Here is an 18,884-nt window from a genome sequence, read left to right as displayed (position 1 = left end):
CATTGTCCTTCTCAGCCCCAAACCTTGATGGGCTCATGTCCACTGCCCAACCTGTCACAGTGAAGGTGCAGTAGGAAAGCTTTCCACTGCATTAATTAGATAAAATCAGTGACCCAGAAGGTACCTGTGTTTCCAATATTGAAAAAATAGCTACAAATAAAAAGGATAAGATGCTCATACACAAGACTTAAATGATAGCAGGAGACAATGTACTTAACCTCTGGAGCAGAAAAAAGGAATCAAATAACCATTATGTTTTTGCCATGTGCACTCCAGACTCAGATGGCTCTGGTCAAAACCAGGGACTAGTTCTTTACATCCACACTAAAGTTCTCAAGTTCAGCAAGGCCCCTGAGAAGGTCCTGCACCTGGGCCAATGCAGAGTGAGGGTTGAATGGATTGACAGTAGCCTTGTGGAGAAGGACTTGAGAATGAAACATCAGATGTGAGCTGGCAATGTGCACTTGCAGCCCGAAAAACCAATCGTGTCCTGGGCTGCATCAAAAGAAGTGTGGCCAGCAGGTCAAGGGAGGTGATCTATCTTCCTCCAGTCCACTCTCCTGAAACTTCAGCTGGAGTATAGCATCCAGCTCTGGGGTTCCCAGTACAAGAAAGATGTGGACCTGTTGGAATGGATCCAGAGAAGAGACATGGAAATTATCAGAGAGAAGGTGAGAGCTGGAGTTCCTCTCATATGAAGAAAAGCTGACAGATTTGAGGTGGTTCAGCCTAGAGGAGGCTTCTGAGAGACATTTTTGTGGACTTTCAATATATAAAGAGGGCTTATAAGAAAGATGGAGAGAGACATTTTACCAGGGCCTGTAAGGTTCTGGTAAAGGGGCAACATTTTTTGAAGTGAGAGTGGGTATTTTTAGAGAGATAAGGAAGAAATCTTTTGCAATGAGGATGGTGAGAGACTGGAACAGGTTGCCCAAGATACTTGTGTGTACCCCATCCCTAGAAATGTTCAAAGCCAGGTTGTATGGGGCATCGAATAACCTGGTCTAGGGAAAGATGTCCCTGCCTATGTCAGGATTGTTGGACTAGATGGTCTTTGAATGTCCCTTCCAAACCAAACCATTTTGTGATTCTGTAATGGTGAAGGTTGTCTTGTCCCCAAGTGAGTTGTGATTTCATAAGTCTTTACCTACTTTGGTGTATGAAAATATCTTTGCTACTCACTTCTTTCTAATATTCTTCTGGCAATGTCTGTCCTATGGGCAGGAGAATGACCCAGCACAGAAACAATGTCATGGGATGAGGATTTTAGCCAGTCAAGTTCTTTGACTGAATCACAGAATAGCCAAGCTGAGAGTTTTGTCAGTGCAGTGAAGATCAATATGTGCTACTGACTTAAGACAGGAATCACTAGGTTTAGGATCTAGGGAGAAGAGAGGGGAAGAAGATGTCTAGAAGGTAGTAACACCCTTAAATTAGTGCTACCATTGAAGACTGTCCTATGAAAATACAGCTAGAGTCATGGTAAGGCAGGAGAAAGGCAGCAAGAGCTGAGAGATGTTCATTCCAGTCTCCCATGCAACTCTTGCATGGATGCTCTGCCCAGAATCCCTACAGAGAAAACCTTTAAGGGCAGAGCTCACACAGCTCTGTTAATAACACATCTGATGTGTGAAGCCATCCAGTATTCACATCTCTTAGCTTTTTCTTACTGCTTCCTAAAACATAGTGCTATATATGGTCTTGCTTTCCTTGAACTTCTTGGTGTGCCTACCATGAATGAATGTTGGAGCAGTGCAGCAAAGTCACAGATTGCTCTGCCTCAGCTTCTCTCTAACATTGCTTTAGAAGATGACTGTAACCAGTTAGCTTTCTCCATTTGGATTTGATTACTTCCAGTGCTGAACAGGATATCGCCTGGTGATATTTTACTATGCTTGGTGATTCTATACAAATTCTAAACTGAAATTTTCTCATCCTTAGGGTAAAAAATTTGTGGTTGGAAACAGCCAATTTGAATTTGAAGCTTCTGTTGATGAGTCGGATGAAGGAAAATTTTCATTCGTGACTAAAGAGGTAAATGTGAAAATATGATTCACCTACCAAAAATGCTCAGTTCTTCTTCTAAACTGTTCCAGTAGCCACATGTGTCCAGAATTACACAGGTAATATGTGTTTCCCCCAGAGAAGAAAGTCACCTCTAATGGAGCAGTAGTAGTCAAAGGCTACTGTTTTGGCTCAGAGCTCCTGAAGTCTCCTCTCAAAGTCCTCAGTCTTTCTCCTTGATTTCTCTAGCTGTGTAACCCATGGAATTATTGAACTCTGGAGGAATTTGAGACTACTGTTGTTTTATTCTTCACTTTTTTTGCAATCTAGTGAAATCATAGAGGATAAAATGCAAGAATTTCGGTGCTCTCCCTCTCCACATTCCAATTCATTATCTTTCCCATTTTGTATCTGTAAAAATGGGAATGGTAAGAATGGTAGCAATATACTGTTGCTTGGCTACCAAGTAGTTATGCTTCTTTCACTCTTGCTTGTTTTATTGAGAAAGGAAATAATATTTTTAAAATGGTCTATTTTCTAAGCTCCAAGTTTGACTCACAAATGTTATGCTGACTTTATATCTTACATGCTCACTAACTAGTTTTGAGAATTAATGAGCATTTATGCATCATCTGTGCCTAGCACAAAGCATTTGCTTCATCAAGTGTCTGTATTTTTATTTGTTCTTCTTGTTTCCCAACAATTGTCATTGCTGCTCTTTCAGCATGAGCAGAAGCTCATGTCTTGGAGCATGTGAACCTTGTGATTTGGCTGTAAAATGAGGAGGCTGCACTGTAAAAGATGCAAAAGATTTCCCCTCCATGTGGTGCGAGTCTGCTGTGCCCACAGAAGTAATGGGGCCAGATGGTGTGGGAAGGGAGAACTCAGCAGGGTCAGCAGCTATACTTACTGCCTCTGAACAGCAGTTTTGCTGCTTTGATACTTATAACAAAATGTAAATTAAATTAATGAAAAGGGAGTGTTCAGATATTGCTGTCCCTTGGTACTTGAAAATTCTGATTGTAAAGGATTAGGTTCATTAAAACATTTTTCTATAAATGTATCTGCCCAAGATGATAAAAGGCCATAAGGCTTGGGAGAGTTTCTAATACCTTCACAGGTCTGATTATTGAGGATCATAGAAAATGCATGAAATTAACCTTGCCAAATGAAGGTATAAATAACCCTATTATGTCATCTTTTCTAGTTTTCCTATAGTGCAAATGAGACCCTACAACTTAACTTGTCCATAAAAACAGATAAGGTCAAGATTGACAGCAAACTGATGGGTAAGTATGATTAAAGGGAGATTAATTACAGTAAGCAGAAATCAATTCCTTCATAATTTGGAGTCTTGTTAATAAGAATGTTTGTAGGTTTTACTGGTTTGGGTGAAACTGACAGATCTGACAGATCAAAAGTTATTCATATTAAACTAATGAATTAAACATCTGTGTTGTCAGCAAGTTTGCCAGTGACACCGAGCTGTGTGGTGCAGCTGACATGCTGGAAAGAAGGGATGGCATCCAGAGGGACTTTGATGGGCATGAGAGGTGGGCCTGTGCAAACCTCGTGAGGGTCAACAAGGCCAAGTGCAAGGGGAAATCCCAAACACAAATGCAAGCTGGAATATGAAGGGATTGAGAGCAGTTCTGCAGGGCATGACAAGCTGGACCCAGCAATGTGTGGGTGCAGCCCAGAAAGCCAGTCATATCCTGGGCTGGATCAAAAGCAGCGTGGCCAGCAGGGCGAGGGAGGGGATTCTCTCCCTCTACTTCACTCTCATGACACCCCACCTGCAGTGTTGCATCCAGCTCTGGGCCTGCCAATAAGAAGGACATGGACCTGTTGGAATGAGTACAGAGTAAGAAGGGCCACAAAGATGATCAGAGGGCTGGAGCACCTCTCCTATGAGGAAAGGCTGAGAGTTGGGGTTGTTCAGCCTGGAGAAGAGAGGTTCCAGGGAGACCTTATTGCAATTTTTCAGTACTTAAAGGTTGCTTATAAAAATGATAAGGACAAACTTTTTTGCAGGGACTGTTGCAATAGAACAAGGGGTAATGGTTTTACGTTGAAAGAGGGTAAATTTAGACTAAATATAAGGAGGAAGCTTTTTTAAAGGGAGGGTGGTGAAACACTGGCACAGGTTGCTGTGCTCATTTCAGCTGGCTAATACAGGGCTATGATGTGGGTACCAGAGAGATGGTAGATGCCCCATACCTGTAAACATTGAGGTTCAGGCTGGATGGGCCTCTGAAGAATCTCAGAATCATAGAATTGCAGAATATCCTGAGTTGGAAGGGACCCACAAGGATCATCAAGTCCAGCTCCTGGCTGTACACAGGACAATCTCAAAAATCACTTGATCTAGTTGAAGATGTCCCTGCTCATTTTAGAGATTTGGACTAGGTGACCTTTAAATGTCTCTTCCAACCCAAAGTATTCTGATTTTATGATTCTATAATTTTTAAGATTGCTTTTGCTCTGAAGTGCAATCCTAATAGCAAGGCTTCCAAGTTCATACTTAAGTATGAAAATTAAACACTTAAGTATTTTGATATTTTTTCTTCCAATGGTATTTTCCTTTCCTCAATGAACTTTCCTTGTCAAACAGCAGAAAGAGCCACTTGTCACAGCCACTCATATGGACTTTACCTGAAATCTCATCTCTTAGCTGTGTCTCAATTCAGACAGGTTCTGCAGTCCCTGTTAGCTGGGAATCAAGAAAACACAGAAACATTCAGTGTGTTTTCATCTCATTACTCTATTCATTTCTTTCTATTAAAAAATAAATTAAGAATTATAGCACAAAGACTTGATCTCTGATAAAAATCCCTTTATGAATATAAATTTCATTTCTTTTCAACATACAATAATGAAGCAATGAAGCCTAGTCCTGAGCTGAGGTAAGAAAGCTCCTTTAAAATCAATGAAGCAGTACCTGGGAGCTGAGACCTACCTTATATGTCTTTGGACTGACATTTAAGGCAGAATATTGCCAAAACTATGAGGCAACCCTCTTGTTACTTGCTTGATGGGTCAACATCAGGAAAATACTAGTAGCCCAAGTAATTTCCTCTGCAGAATAAATCTTTAGACTGTATTTTTCCAACTGTACGATATTTAAATTTATTCCCTTTCATATTGGCAGCATGAACTATGTTTTTGGAAGATTTTCCTTATGGTTCTGTGTGCAATGTGAAAAGACTTAAAAGATGACCTGGCATGAATGTTACAGGGAGGTCATATTGCAATCTCACACTGTCTTAATTTCCACTCCAGAGGCTGTCATGTTTAAAACTGCAGAATTTTGACCAAATATTCCCAACATCTTTTTTCCAAGTCAGGGAAAAACATTAAAAACAAAACAAAACAAAAAAGTAGCTAAATTATTCAAGAAATGTTATCATTGAAATTGAAATATAAAACACTTCCAAGAGGGGAATTGAGAAATTATCAACAGATGTCTCTTTTTAGTATAAAAGGGATTTTTTAAAATCCAAATTCTTTCTGACTTTCAGACTCCCTTGCCATATGAAATCCAGAGCATAATGTGTTTTCATGTGTCTTGAAAAGAATTGGCTTTGGGTATATGGCTGCTGCTGAGAAGCACCTTTGAACCTGCCAGTGAAAGAACCCTTTCTTTGTATGACACTTAGTGAATACTAAGTTATGATAGCATTTTTACATCTCGAGTCATCAGGGGTTCTGAACAGTGTGAAATCCAATATATCCCTTTTATCCTTTGTCCTTTTTATCGATGATATCACAGCTGGTATCTCAAGGTGATGGAGAAGAGTCTGAATCTAATGAGTAGCTTGCTGCTGGTACATATAATGAGCTGATCAGTGAACAAGGGGAGCAGTTAATGCTTTGAGGCCGTGGCTTTCTTCATTGCATTTAAGCAACTGGATGTGAGGGACATCAAGACTTTGCAGTGCTGACATTGTTTACTAAGGGGTGGAATAAGAATCTCTGTCCAGCCAATGGAGGATAATAAAGTAATTCAGTAAACATATTCCCATGCTGTACCTGGTGGCCATGTGGTCATCTGGGTGGGAAATGCAAGGTTTGGGAAGCAAAGGGGAGGATTTGCTCTACAATATTTATTGTTCAAGCGTCTGTGCAGTAGCAGTCTTTCAGAGTGCTGGAATAAGAAAGCAATCTGGTTCCTGTAAAAGTGATTCGCAGCGAGGAAACTTTTCCTTGCCACTGTCCACAAAGCAAACAGCAGCATACATGGGCTGTCAGTCTGGTGCTTTTCCCCAGAACTATGTCTACAAACTACATACAGAGTGGATAACTGACACACGAACTGCAGGAAATATTACTAGGTTTATTTTTATTGCTCAGTGCCTTCCATATTGGTGTGCTCAGTTTATGAAGCAAATGATGCTACTCCTGCTTTGTGCTCATCAATTCCTTGGAAGTTCAAGGTAGAGATTGAATCAAATGGATGCTCTTTCTCATTGATTCATTTTTACAAATACCAAAGTCCCTCAGTTTTGCATGCACGTCTAATGCTTCTTCAGCTGATTTTGTGCTTGTAAAGCTACTTGAAATCAAGTAGCTATGCTGACTAGAGGTAAGAAAGGGTTAAAATCGGGCTGCATCATTGCATTAACTCTTCATTGTAAGGGAAAGAAAAAAACCTGTTATTATCTTAAAGACTAGCTGTGAAACTGAATGCTGAGGGTTTTAAACATACAGCATTTAGAGAAAAACTGCCTGCATGGGATTACATGTTCTCCTGCAAGTGGAAAAGGCTAGCCAAGATTTGAGCATCTGCAATATTGTTCATGCCTAGCAGGGGAATAAGGCCACTGCTGAAAAAATAATGGAAAACTAGCATTCTCATTTTACTTTTCATTTCACTAGAAATCTGACATGGTAGTCTCTTGGAATTAGATTTCAAGAGCTACTGCTGCTGCTGTTATCTAGGAAGACAGCAAGTGTATTGAAATGCTGCTGACCGGAGGGTGGTTTTGCCAGTGTCCTTTGTAGAGTCCTGCTCCTCTGAGTGTAAAAGCTTGTTTTAAATAGATGTTTTTAATGGCCTTTACTATATGCATCTCAAAAGAATTTACTTTTGTCCACATCTGTTTACTTTCCTTTATTTCCTGCATTGTTAAGTATGAACCTTGTTTGAAAAAAATCCAGTGTCACTAAGGCTACTGTTTCTTGGGACTTAATGAAGGGAGAGGGAAGGGGAAGGGGAAGATGTTGAGTCTCTGTCTTGTATACCCCATTCCCATCTGCAAGCACATTTAACTCTTGAAAGAGCACAGGAGGAAACCTAAAAAGCTTTCTGCTGTTCTAGTGAGTTGATTTATGAGACTCAAAAAGTGGCAGAGCCTCAGTGGCAGAGGGTGAGAGGCTGTGTGGCCAGAAATACAGAGCAGCAAAGAGTAGAGAGAAGCAGGGGGAAAAGGAGCAGAAAAGCAGGCGGCAAGATGTTTTCCTCTTTACAATAATCATCTCACCTCTCCAGGGAGGCACAGCACTCCCATGCTGGGTAATCTGGGCAAGTTGTGCACTTTCCCTAGAGAAACATGTGGCATCTTTCCATTCTGTTTTCTTCTGGGCTAGTTCTTAAGTGCATCTCCATATCTTTTTTTGCAAGCCCAGGCTCTCCTTATGGTGTTGAACCATGTAGATATATCTCAAGGCTTTGCATCTATTTGGGAAAATTAGTTTGATTCAGTGACTGTGCATCATGCTGAAGATTGATGGGGGCCAAAACAAGATTAGTGTCTGGGACAGTTGGTCTCTGCTTCATGAGTAAGAGAGATACACTATCAGACTTGATTTCTTGGCTCAGAAAAGCTAGAACTAAACCCCACTACAAAAGGAACAAAGTGTACATCAGGGTGATAGTTCAAGACAAAAGGGAAAACAAAAGCAAGAAAACAGAGAAGAATGAAGAAACATAGAGGTATTCACTTGCACAAAGGTTAACATTTTATAAAGTGTTAACTCTCTATTTGGTTCATGCATGAGTGATGATTATGGAACATCCCAAATGTCCTGGAAACAGCCTACAAAGGCAGCTCTCTTCCTTTAATTCTGCAACTGGCTGAGGTCCCATGCCAGCTGATGTCAATCCCTACTCACACCCATGCAGAGTCTATACCTTCCATATCTGACTTGGGATGCTCCAGGAGGACCTTATTTTTGAATTAATTTTTAAACAGTTTTATGTGTTATTGAGGTTAGTCAAAGTAAGGACTTTGTACTTGAATATTTTGACAGTGCCTGAGTGACAAAAATATATTTGCAGAGTAGTCATACTCTGCGCATGGATAAATGCCAGGCTTTTCCATAGAGGAAAAATAAAATTTTTTCTCAGCATTATTCAGGGGTTAAGTACAGACTGTACATATTACTCACATGACTCCACTGAACTTTATATAGAGGGTTAGTTTTCCTTCCTAAAAGACACTGAGTATCGTTGAAATAGAGAGAAACATCTAAATATGCTTGCTGTTCATCTTTCAGTGACTCTGTACAACTGCTCCTATGGACGAAACGACTGCAGCTTGTGCCTTGCTGCCCGGCCTGAATATAAGTGTGTCTGGTGTGAAGAAGATGGCAAGCCCAGCAAGTGCGTTTATGAAAAACTCTGTCACACTCCCCCCACCGACACGTGTCCTCCTCCAGAAATCACTCGTGTAAGATTGCTTTTTTTTATCTCCCTACCACCATAATATTTTTCAGGAGAAAGCAGCCAAGCAAGCTCATACTGAAAGGCAGGTTTTTTTTCCTGGGATGTTGAGTAAGCCTCTGAAATAGCTGAAAGGAAATAATGTCAGTAGTGATGTGTGTGAGAGATTTGTAAAGACTCAGAATAAGAAACTGAATGGACTCTTTGAGCCTCCTTGTTTTTCAAGCCTTGTTCTCGCTGTATCAGAAGCCAGAGTAGCAGTGCATGCTTAAAACGTGGCATTTGATTCTTGCATTCTTAGCATGGTTTTTTTCTCTTATAAAGTCCTTTCTACCTGAAATGAGTGTGTAAGAAAGGTTCACTGTTCCTGGAACTACAATACATAACAGGTTCATTTACAGGCTTCAATCTAGACTTTTAACCACAAGACCTTACATTAGCTTTAGATATGAACATAACATTTGGAAAGAGCTAGACAAACAGATGAGTAATTTTTCAACTAGTTTGTTTGTGGGTTGAGTGCAAATGGACAGCCAGGGCTGGGCAGCCAGCAGAGGCAGCCACGTCACTGTGCTCAGACTTGCTTAGACCTGAGAGACTGATTTTGATGGAGCAGGCATTGAAGTGCAACCTCGCTCTTCTTGATGGCAAACTTGCAGCCTGCCAATGCTGAAGACCTGAAAAAGTTTTGCTGAAGGGGATCCAAGCATTGTGCAGGAAAGCAGGTTAGCCTCCCAACAAATATTCCGAATTGAAGTGCCTGTTAGGGCCATATTCCTGTCTGAGCAGTCCACTGCAACTGCATGATCTTCTCTGTCCCCATTTTATTTTACAAATTACTTGGTTAGCATCAGCCCATGCTGCAGCACTCTACCATGAGATGCAGTAAGGAAAATCAAGGGACCGGAGGAACTTTTGAAAACACTATGTGGGGCAACGCTGTGTGTTAGGACGGTGCACTGCTCTGCTGTGAACCTAAAGGGATAAAACCACAACAACAAAATGCTGGAAAAGCTCTGTGGAAGGATTGTGAGAAGAGTGCAATCCATTTGCTTTTCAAAATCACAGTACGTCAGTGGAAGAAGCAAACTTAAAACAGAATAAACACCAGGCAAGAGTTTTGTACATAACAGTCTGCCGCAGGACACATGAAATTTTCAGCTGTTGAATACTAGTTCTGAGCTAACAGATGATTAATTAACATTAAAAAGTTGCATAGCATGTTTTTTGTTTGTCCTACAAGAAACATCTGCATTTCAAATGTTGGTAAGTCAAAGTAGCTTTAAATAATATAGAAGAGCAACATAGTCACTGCAGTATTTAATTTTGTTTTTTTTTTTTTTTTTTCCTGTCCTTTATGCAAACACAGATTGAGCCAAAAACTGGACCACTAAGTGGTGGAATTCTTTTGACCATAATGGGATCTAATTTGGGAATAAAGGCAGAAGATGTAAAAAATATAACAGTGGCAGACAAGGAATGTCCTTTTAAAGAGGAGTTCTACTCTGTTTCCACAAGGTAATTGATGGATGCTTTTCACAAGATTTTAGAATAAAAAAGGAACCTCTGTGCATTTTCAAGAAAATATGACCTTCTTGTGGTTACAAAAGGTTACCATTTGAAGAAATAACTATTGCTATGATGTACATGCAATATTTCATAGTAACGTCTGACTCTATTTAAAATTGTTATAGATTGTAATACAGCAACAAATTTACAATGGTGTACTACCATCCTGCTCCTGATTGAAGTTTTTTCCTTACTTGATTGAAAAGCTTTCATAAACTATTACTGCACATATATCAAGACTATTTGTTTTTAAATTAAAGGCATTCTGCATGTGCATCTAGTCATTAAAACTTTGCTAAATCAGAACCACGGTGAAGCCAAGCATACAAGATTTATGGGAAAGGAGGCAAAACAACAGGTAGCTTAAATCTGTTTAGTGCAGCCACAGAGTTTCTTGCCTGGGGACAGGGAGGGAACCCAGAGCTTAGGTTTAGCTGTAGATGACTAAGTTTCATCTCAAAGCCAACAAGTCCATGGATGTTGAATTGCCTAAGCAGGTTGGTAGAAGTTTTGTGGATTACTTGTCACACTCTTAAGCAGTGCCAAAAATAAAAACAGAATGCCTAAATTCTTCTAGGTAGGTATCTAGGTGTTTACTACAGATTATATCAAGCTTCTAATTTCAAGAGGGAAATACCCTTTTGATATTAGCTGATGAAAAGCATAGTAGAAAGGTTCAGTAGTAATATTAAGAGTAATGATGGATTTTTCTTTCATTCACTTTTGAAAGCTGCAATTGAAACCTTGGCTTTGTTTTCATTCCTATAATTTAAAGTGTAACACAGTAACTTTTTGCTATTCCTGTGGCATGTTTTGAAAGTGACTTTGAAGATACCTAAGTGATTCTTTTTTAGCTTTTGGAAAATATTTAGCTTTAGTCAATGTGTGGATCAGGCATTTAGAAGCTTCCCAGGCCTCTAGGACGGAAGAAGGTAAAGAATAGTTATTTCTTTCTTACTGCTTCCCAATTTTATTGCCATCACTCCTGCACTTACATGTACTTTCAACCAGTCATCTTTCCTCATTCCCTATTTTCAGTGTTTGCAAAAGCTACAGTGAATTGCAACATAGCCTTACAAGAATTTCCCCATACTCTTGGCTTTTTCTAAAGCTTTTTGATATTTTTAAATACGTGGAAAGGAGCCAGAACTGAGATTACTGGTTCCTAGTATCATAGCAACATTACCGGTTTCCTAAGTTCTGGCAATGTAGTAATGGGTGAGAACAAATGCAACTTGCATCATGTCATTTATCAACAAATTAGTGGGTTTTGAAGGATGTTCCTGGCTAGGGAAGCCTTAAGAAAAAGAAGTTGTCAAAATCTTCAAATAGATATCTTTAATTTTCTCTATTTGTCTTCCTCTGTTCCTTTTTATTATTATTACCTTCTTTTTATAAAATTAGATTTAAAAAAATAACAAAAAGTGCCTTGTCTTGCTCCCCTATCCTTCTGCAGTTAAAAGCTAGTCTTTTAGGAGACAGTGGCTCCCATGCACAGCAAGATTTAAGACACTTAAGGGTGCTTTTTGGCTCTGCTGTGATTTAATTGTTGGCCTTGGAGAAGTCATTCTTGTAGTTTTCCATTAGTAATGTGGGGGAAGGGAGGCAATGCCAGCGCTGGGAAGGGGAGGGAACTTTTCTAATTAAAATCCCTGCCAGGATGTTTCCCCCACACCCCCTGGCCCCGGCCCCCCGACTGCTTTCCCTAGCTTGACATATGGTAAAAATTCCTCCAAAGGCATCATTTCCTGTTTCTGCCTGACATGAAGATACAACTTCCAAGAATACAGTAGAGAGATGATGAGGAACGGGCTCAGGCAGCCATACACATGCCAGGACGTGCAAGAATTCAGAGAATTTTGTCCATTTGCCAGTACCCAGGAAAAAAAGTCTGGAGTGATCTGCAGAGGGACTTGACAATCCTTTTATTATAAGTCCTGATTTAAGTGCATTATACCCAGTAATTTGGAGTCATTGAGGGTTTTTTTGCTACTTTGGGTTTTTTTGAGAAATCATGCGCTTCTTAAGGAAGAATAGCAATAATTCTGGAGGGAGAGTGACAGAAATGAGCAGTGATCCTCAGGGTGTGGCCTAAATGAAACTGACTGAGCAGGCTGCCAGCACTGTATACCTCCTTATCTAACTGTATTGTCAGCTCTCCATTAAGCATTTGTCCCAGTTTTCAAGTGTGTCGAATCCTTATTGCCTTTTCATGCTATCATTCTGTGGTTTACCTGTTTGAAATAACAATTTAATCATCCTTGCTATCACTCAGCAGCAGTGTTAGTTCTAAGGCAGCATTTTCTTGGCCAGTGTTCCTTGACCTCTGAGTTTGCATGTGTTATCTGTGAATTTATTTTCAGAGAACAGTAATTCTGAAGGGATTGATTGTAGGTGTGAAAAGGTTTGAAGCTGAAAGGTACCAAGATGCACAACAAAATTATCAGCACTTAAAACACAAAATTATAAGATAGCTGACAGTCTGATGTTTGCATCAAGGAGGTGGGGGCTCCTTTGTGGGTTTGGGTTTTTTTAACATCACAAAGTCCACAGTAAATCTTGTATCAGGTTGCAGAGCTTCAACTGATTTACGGGGCTGAATTTGAGTCTTCTGCAGAAGGCACTTCTACTAACAGACTACTGAAGTGGCTGTGTACAGTGCTCAGGTTTCAGTTTTACCAGCCTTTAGATAGACGAGCAAACTATTCTTGGGTGGTTTTTCTGGGAATCTGAGGCAGCACTGAATTACATAGTACAGGATAAAGCAAAGTTGGTGCTCCTGCTGGCAGTGTGTGTGGTAGCTCACATACATTGCATTGGTATTGCAGCTGTTACTTCCAGCAGATAAGCTTACATTCTTTCTTTTTAGGATTGTGTGTCAAGTTGGCCCAATGAACGAACCACAACAAGGTCAAATAGAAGTTAACATCAATGGAAAATTAGGTAAATCACCAAGTGAAGTGTTGTTTACATACCAGGTAAGTGCATTTTTTTCAGAGACCTGTTTTATACTTTGTGTATGACATAAGTTAAAGTTAAGCACAGAATTGTTTGTGTTTGTCTTACTGTTTCATCAATAGCACTGTCATTGAAAAAATATTAGAAAACACTTAATTCCAGCATTTCTATATACAAAAGGTGTACTAAAAATCAATTCTGATTAATAGATTAAGAGTCTCAAAACAGGATGATGTTGTTTGCCATCCATGTTAAAAAGATGTGGTTAAAAAGCAACTTACTCACTAGTGACATAATATCTCTGAAGTATCACTAATAAATAAAAAAAGTCAGCACTGCAAAAAATTAGGTATTCTCTATATACATGGTGCACTATTTAGTCTAGGTAATTTTCTTAATTAGAAGAATGGATGCAGAGCAGATGAAGAATAAGTAATGAAGGTACATTAATTTCTTTAATAATTTATTTCATTCAAAAGTATGGCATGCAGAGCCGCAGACAGCGTGATGTGTGTTCATATTACTTATGTGCTTTGTTTTCAGTGTGACTATGAAAGAGAATTTCATTTCTGTGTTAATTGCTTTGCTCTAAACATGGCCCTAGCTTATAGCTGGTCTAGCATGTGGTTTTAGCAGCAAGTAGCTTTATCTGTATGTATGAGGTCTTCACGTTTATAAAATCATGTGATAGTTGAGAGGTTTAAATAATATCAGTCCCCATACTGATACTTAAATTACACCTATAAACTACAAAACTATAAAACATAACTTGTCTGTTAGGCTCTTATGTTCTCCCTTATTTAAACTTCTGTCTCATTAATTCTTGGTGTCTTGTGAGAAGTAAAGGAAAGGAGTCAGCAGTGGAATAAGTTGAGCATGATATTTAATTGAGAAGAGGATATCCTTGCTTTCACAAAACCGGCTAGAAGTGGGCTTTCTGTAATTTCCAAACAAATACCTCCTCTGTCTGGTGATACTGCTGCAAAAAAACCCTATCCTTTTTGCTTGACTATGTAATATATTCCTTTGTGGAAATGTAGGTTCAATCCTAACCAGAGAACAATCATACATCTCCCACGCGTATGTTTGTGGTCTCTAGGACAGAGACTATGACAGACATACATGAGATTTTGACACGAATCTATTGGGTATGTTCTGCACCAGTTCTCCTATCCTTCTGTGTATAAAGTAGTCCCATGATTTTCATGGAAAGCGTGTGAAGTTATTATGGAGTAGGTTGAGATGTTACCTGAACTATGCTAAGGCTTTGGAGCCTGTCTTTGGACTTGTTTTAGGGTGATTCCCTGCTCAGCCCATCTGAGAGGGACATAAGGAGCCACTGCTTTTGGCTACTTCAGGGAACGATTCTTAATTGCCTATTAATGAGGTGCTGGGAGAAGTAGCTGTGCACAAGCATTAACTATGTGAATGTTTTCCTGCAAGTCCAAGACTCTCTGTGTGTCAGTCTCTGCCTGCATTGAGGTTACTGAACAATCAGATGCCTAAGCCAACTGCTGATAAGGAGCATTTTTATTTACTGCATGAGCAGTAAATAAAGCATTTAATAAAAAGCATTTTTATTTACTTTCCATGTGGACCCTATTTACAATACAGAAAACATTGACAAGTAATACAATTCACACCTTAAAACTGGCGACATTGGTTTCTAGTTTCATTTCTCTTAATTCCACAAGAAAAGGAAGCCAACTTTGGACTGTAGTAGGACTGAAGTCAGTATGGGGTGTCACACTTATGCACACCTCTACAAGTGTGACATGAATACTTTGGCATGAGAACAGACAATCAGAGCAGACAGTTGCATCAGCTAATGTTGGCTTAAAAGATGCAGTCTTGTTTCAGAGCTTTTTTCAGACTTCTTTCAGCAGACATGCAAAATCTGTGCTTTGTGTAAAACCTCTTCTACTCAGTATATACAAAGGAAAAAAAATAATCTTCTTTCCAAGAGCCCTCCTAAAATAAATTTTCTCTTATGTATTTCCCTGTTTCTTTGGCACATGGGATGGATACCCTTCTGCTGATCTCTACAACTGTTTTTACTGTGAGCTCTGACCACTTGAAGCAGAATAGTTTCATCTTTAACAGTGGCTGTTCTAAATGCAGTGGGTGGCATGACAGGGTAGAAGTGCACCCCACTGTCTCAGCCTCATACATGTGATTACTATCTACCAGAAAAAGCACTTACCAAGTAGATTGGGTATAAGAAATAATTTTTTTATATGATGAGAGTGGTGAGTCACTAAGAGAAGTTGCCCAGAAAAGCTGTATCTGCCCCATTATCGGAACTGTTGAAGCCAGGCTGGATGGGGCTTTGAGCAACCTGATCTAGGGAAAGGTGTCCCTGTCCATGGCAGGGGTGTGGGACTGTGTAAGCATTGAAGGTCCCTTCCATTCTGAACCATTCTGTGATTCTATAAGTAGTACTATATTTGGCTCTTGATGGTACCCTGTCTGAACAGTGTGATTTATTTTTAAAGGTGGACTGATGAGAATCAATAGTCAGAACAACTTGCGGCTCAGACTCATGCTTCTTTCCTGTCTGTCACACAGAGCATTTCAGAACTGACAAATGTGCAAGACCTTCATGAAATGGGTCAAAAATCCAGTTAAAAGGGAAGCCATTGTTTCAATTTAAAATTATTTCTGAACAAAAATGCCTTGGCCCACAAGTGTCTGTGCTGTACAGTAAATACCTATATTTGCTGCACAACAGGAGAAGAAAGCTTTATGTCTCCCTACCAGTCACAATTTCTCTATCCAGCCTGAGTTCAGTTCAAGTACAGTCCCAATGAAATTAAATTCTGATAACCCAGTCATCCTCTGCTGGCATTTCTATTGTTGCACTATAAGCAGGCTCAGGCAATAACCATTCTCCTGTTTAGTGAAATAGAAATTAACTTCTGCTAAATTTTAATATCCAGCTATGTGGTAAATCTGGAGCACTGACAGCTTGGCTGGTCTCTGAGCAGGTGAAGCAGTAACATGGCTAAAGGCCAGTCCTGCTTTTTCATTTGTTGTTAACTTTATCTGATTTGCTTGTTACTATGGCAGTGAGAAGCAGTCTCAAAGGAAGGAGTTAAGCTTTTCCAAGGTGTATGGCCCAGATTTGCTGATCCCATACAAGTGCTCATTCTTTTCTCAGAACACCTCTTCTTTAGACTCAAGGCACCAGGACAAGAGCTTGCGGCTGGTTCTGGCATCTCCAGCATTTGTTTGTTGGATCAATTTTGTGAGGCTTAGGCTATGCAGGTTAGAATGACTTTTCAAAAAGCTCAAATAAATCTAAGATGGTGACATTAGAGATAGAACTTTGCAAAAGTGTAATACATTTCTGAGGTGCTGAAGGTAGTTTAGGAACTGGCTTGGAAAAAAGTACTTGTGAACCAGGACGTCTGTTTACCTAAAAGAGATGAATAACCAAAAAGAGGAAGAAGGGGGAATAAATTAGAGCCTGACCTGAAAACAAACATGAACATCACTATTCACCATACTGCAAGTTTGAATGTGAAATGAACAGCACAGTTAATTTAACAAGGTGTATTCTTCCACCTTAATCTACCCCCAACTTGGCAGTTTCCTCTTACCTGCATCCTTCCTCTGCTTTGCTTCTTGATGTTTGAAGCAATTGCTCTGGAAGCTCTCACCAGATCAGTGCCTCAAGGCTTTCATGGAGGGTTTCAGCTCACTCCTTAATTTTTCGCCCTGAGTCATTGCCTCAATACATTCATTTTACACTGTAGCTGGGGGCTTTGTGTGAGTTTTTCTTGTGGGGAAAATTACATGCTTGTAGCCATTATGATTGATGCTGATAAACCACACATCCGCAGAAGTCTGGAATTGCTTCCAGAGGTTCTTACTGTATTCTTAAGTCTTGCAGTACATCTTGTTTGTGTGTCAGTCTGCATGGGGGACAGGAGAACTCCTGGATAGCTGAGAGTTTTAATGACGTTGGTCCTTATTCATGTGTCTATTATTAGTCTTAACTCTCTATCCTCTGAGCCATGCATTTAAATACATGTCCCACCATGCAGTACTCACGATTCTTCTCGAGAGCTGCCAGTAAACACTGCATGTATGATAGTGCAGACTTTCCAGTCATGCATGCTTCCATTTCTCCATCAAACCTGTGAGAAGAGCTCTGTGGTCTTTTCAGAAAATCATGTGGTGTCTGTCTCATGATGAAAAGATGCTTTCAGTCCAAATAATAAGTTGTTTAACATACCAGCCCTTTGCTTAAATGTCCCATCCACAGCAGCCAAAACACAATACACATTGCCAGGCAAATGCTCTGCCTGGGCACCTGGAGTGCCTGGAAGCATGTGATCAGCTTACATGGTGTAAGGTTTGGACAAAGCAGCCCCAGAAAGCCAGGACTCAGCTCCTCATCTCTCTGCTGTTGCAGAAGCCCAGGAACTGACTTGTGTTATGGATGCTGTGACGAGGCGAGCTAGTGGGTCAGGTCAGCCACTGCGGTGAACACCAGACTGCCAAGAATGCACAATGGAAATTCTTTGGTTGAATATCCTGTGAGTGGGTGGCTTGTCTGAAGAAACAAGAAACAGTCTCCCTTGAGTCTGAGAAAGGAGGGAAGTTGAGGGGGAAAGAACAGATCCTAATGGCTTGAGTTCCCCACTCAGAGGTTTAATTTGGCTCCTGTGGTTACCTTCGTAGTCCATGAAATGACATTCTGACCCCCAAAAAGCTGGCTGGTGTCTACAGCACTTCACGGGCTATGCCTTTTATTTTTGTTTGCATAATATGCAAGAGTTGGCAGAATAATTTGGCTTTCAGTGTGAGGCAGATAATTTTGGTAAAAAATTACTTCTTCAAGAGTCAGAACTTACTGCAGCTGGAACCAGGGTGAGGAGAGAGAAGAGTTACTTGTGAAGGAAAGATGGCTGTGATAAAGACAAAGCAACAACATGGCCTGTACATTTGTGAAAATCTTATCCATATCTGTATCTGTGTGCACTGTCATCAGGTCTTGGAAATAGCATCCCTGTTCTCTGCTTGTGTGGAAGCACAAGAGCCCATTCCTACTTGTGAAGAAGTGCACTTGCATCAAAGGCAAACCCCCAAATGGAGGTCGGTGCCTACAGGAGCCAACAGAAGGGAGCTTAGGTGGCTTTGCCATTTGCTGCCCACCATGTCTGTTTGAACACCTCCATCTGTTGCTGGCTTCCCCTTGTGCTGCAGCTGGCATCTCAGCATCACAGGGCCATACTCTGACACCGTCCTCTTTTTTCCCTTCCCAGTTGTCTCTCTGCTTGTGATCTGGCACAGTTGTGTTTTTTCCAGCATCCCCCTCTGAAGCATAGACTTCATGCCAAGGTTTCTGTGCATCTCTGTTAGGTTCCCCTCCTCTGTTGCTGACTAACTGTTCTTGGCCCCTCCTGTGATCTTTATGTCAGCTTTATGTCTACTTTCTGAGGCCTTTTTACACTTTCTAAAGTCTTTTACCTTTTTATATTCCTACAGTGATCCACCAGTAGCCTCCTTGGTGGTTTGTTGTTTCTCTTTTTGATAGGTGAAGGATAAAGGACAACCATTAGTGAAGGATAAAGGTGGTGTAGTGTAGTAGTAGTTTATCTCAGTAGTAGTGTAGTGTAGTTTATCTCAGTGGTGTAGTTCATGGGCTAGAAACTGCTTACAGCAGATGGATACCATAGAA

The 18,884-nt window shown here is 40.3% G+C and overlaps 1 protein-coding gene across 6 annotated transcripts in view; it reads left to right on the top strand.

The window, feature by feature from the left end:
• The window catches only part of PLXNB2 (plexin B2), a 252,434-nt gene that overhangs the window by 192,315 nt on the left and 41,235 nt on the right, over positions 1 to 18,884 (top strand). For all 6 annotated transcript variants that reach the window (XM_068189818.1, XM_068189813.1, XM_068189816.1 and 3 more), the window contains 5 exons: positions 1,942 to 2,034; positions 3,212 to 3,293; positions 8,503 to 8,675; positions 10,038 to 10,186; positions 13,107 to 13,215. In XM_068189818.1, the coding sequence (XP_068045919.1) occupies positions 1,942 to 2,034; positions 3,212 to 3,293; positions 8,503 to 8,675; positions 10,038 to 10,186; positions 13,107 to 13,215 (606 nt within the window). The remainder of the gene's footprint in view (positions 1 to 1,941; positions 2,035 to 3,211; positions 3,294 to 8,502; positions 8,676 to 10,037; positions 10,187 to 13,106; positions 13,216 to 18,884) is intronic.

This window comes from Anomalospiza imberbis, chromosome 5 (assembly GCF_031753505.1).
Source record: "Anomalospiza imberbis isolate Cuckoo-Finch-1a 21T00152 chromosome 5, ASM3175350v1, whole genome shotgun sequence".
Lineage (NCBI taxonomy): Eukaryota > Metazoa > Chordata > Aves > Passeriformes > Viduidae > Anomalospiza > Anomalospiza imberbis.
The sequence above is the reverse complement of the archived record's forward strand: the minus strand, read 5'-3'. Positions and strand labels throughout refer to the sequence as shown.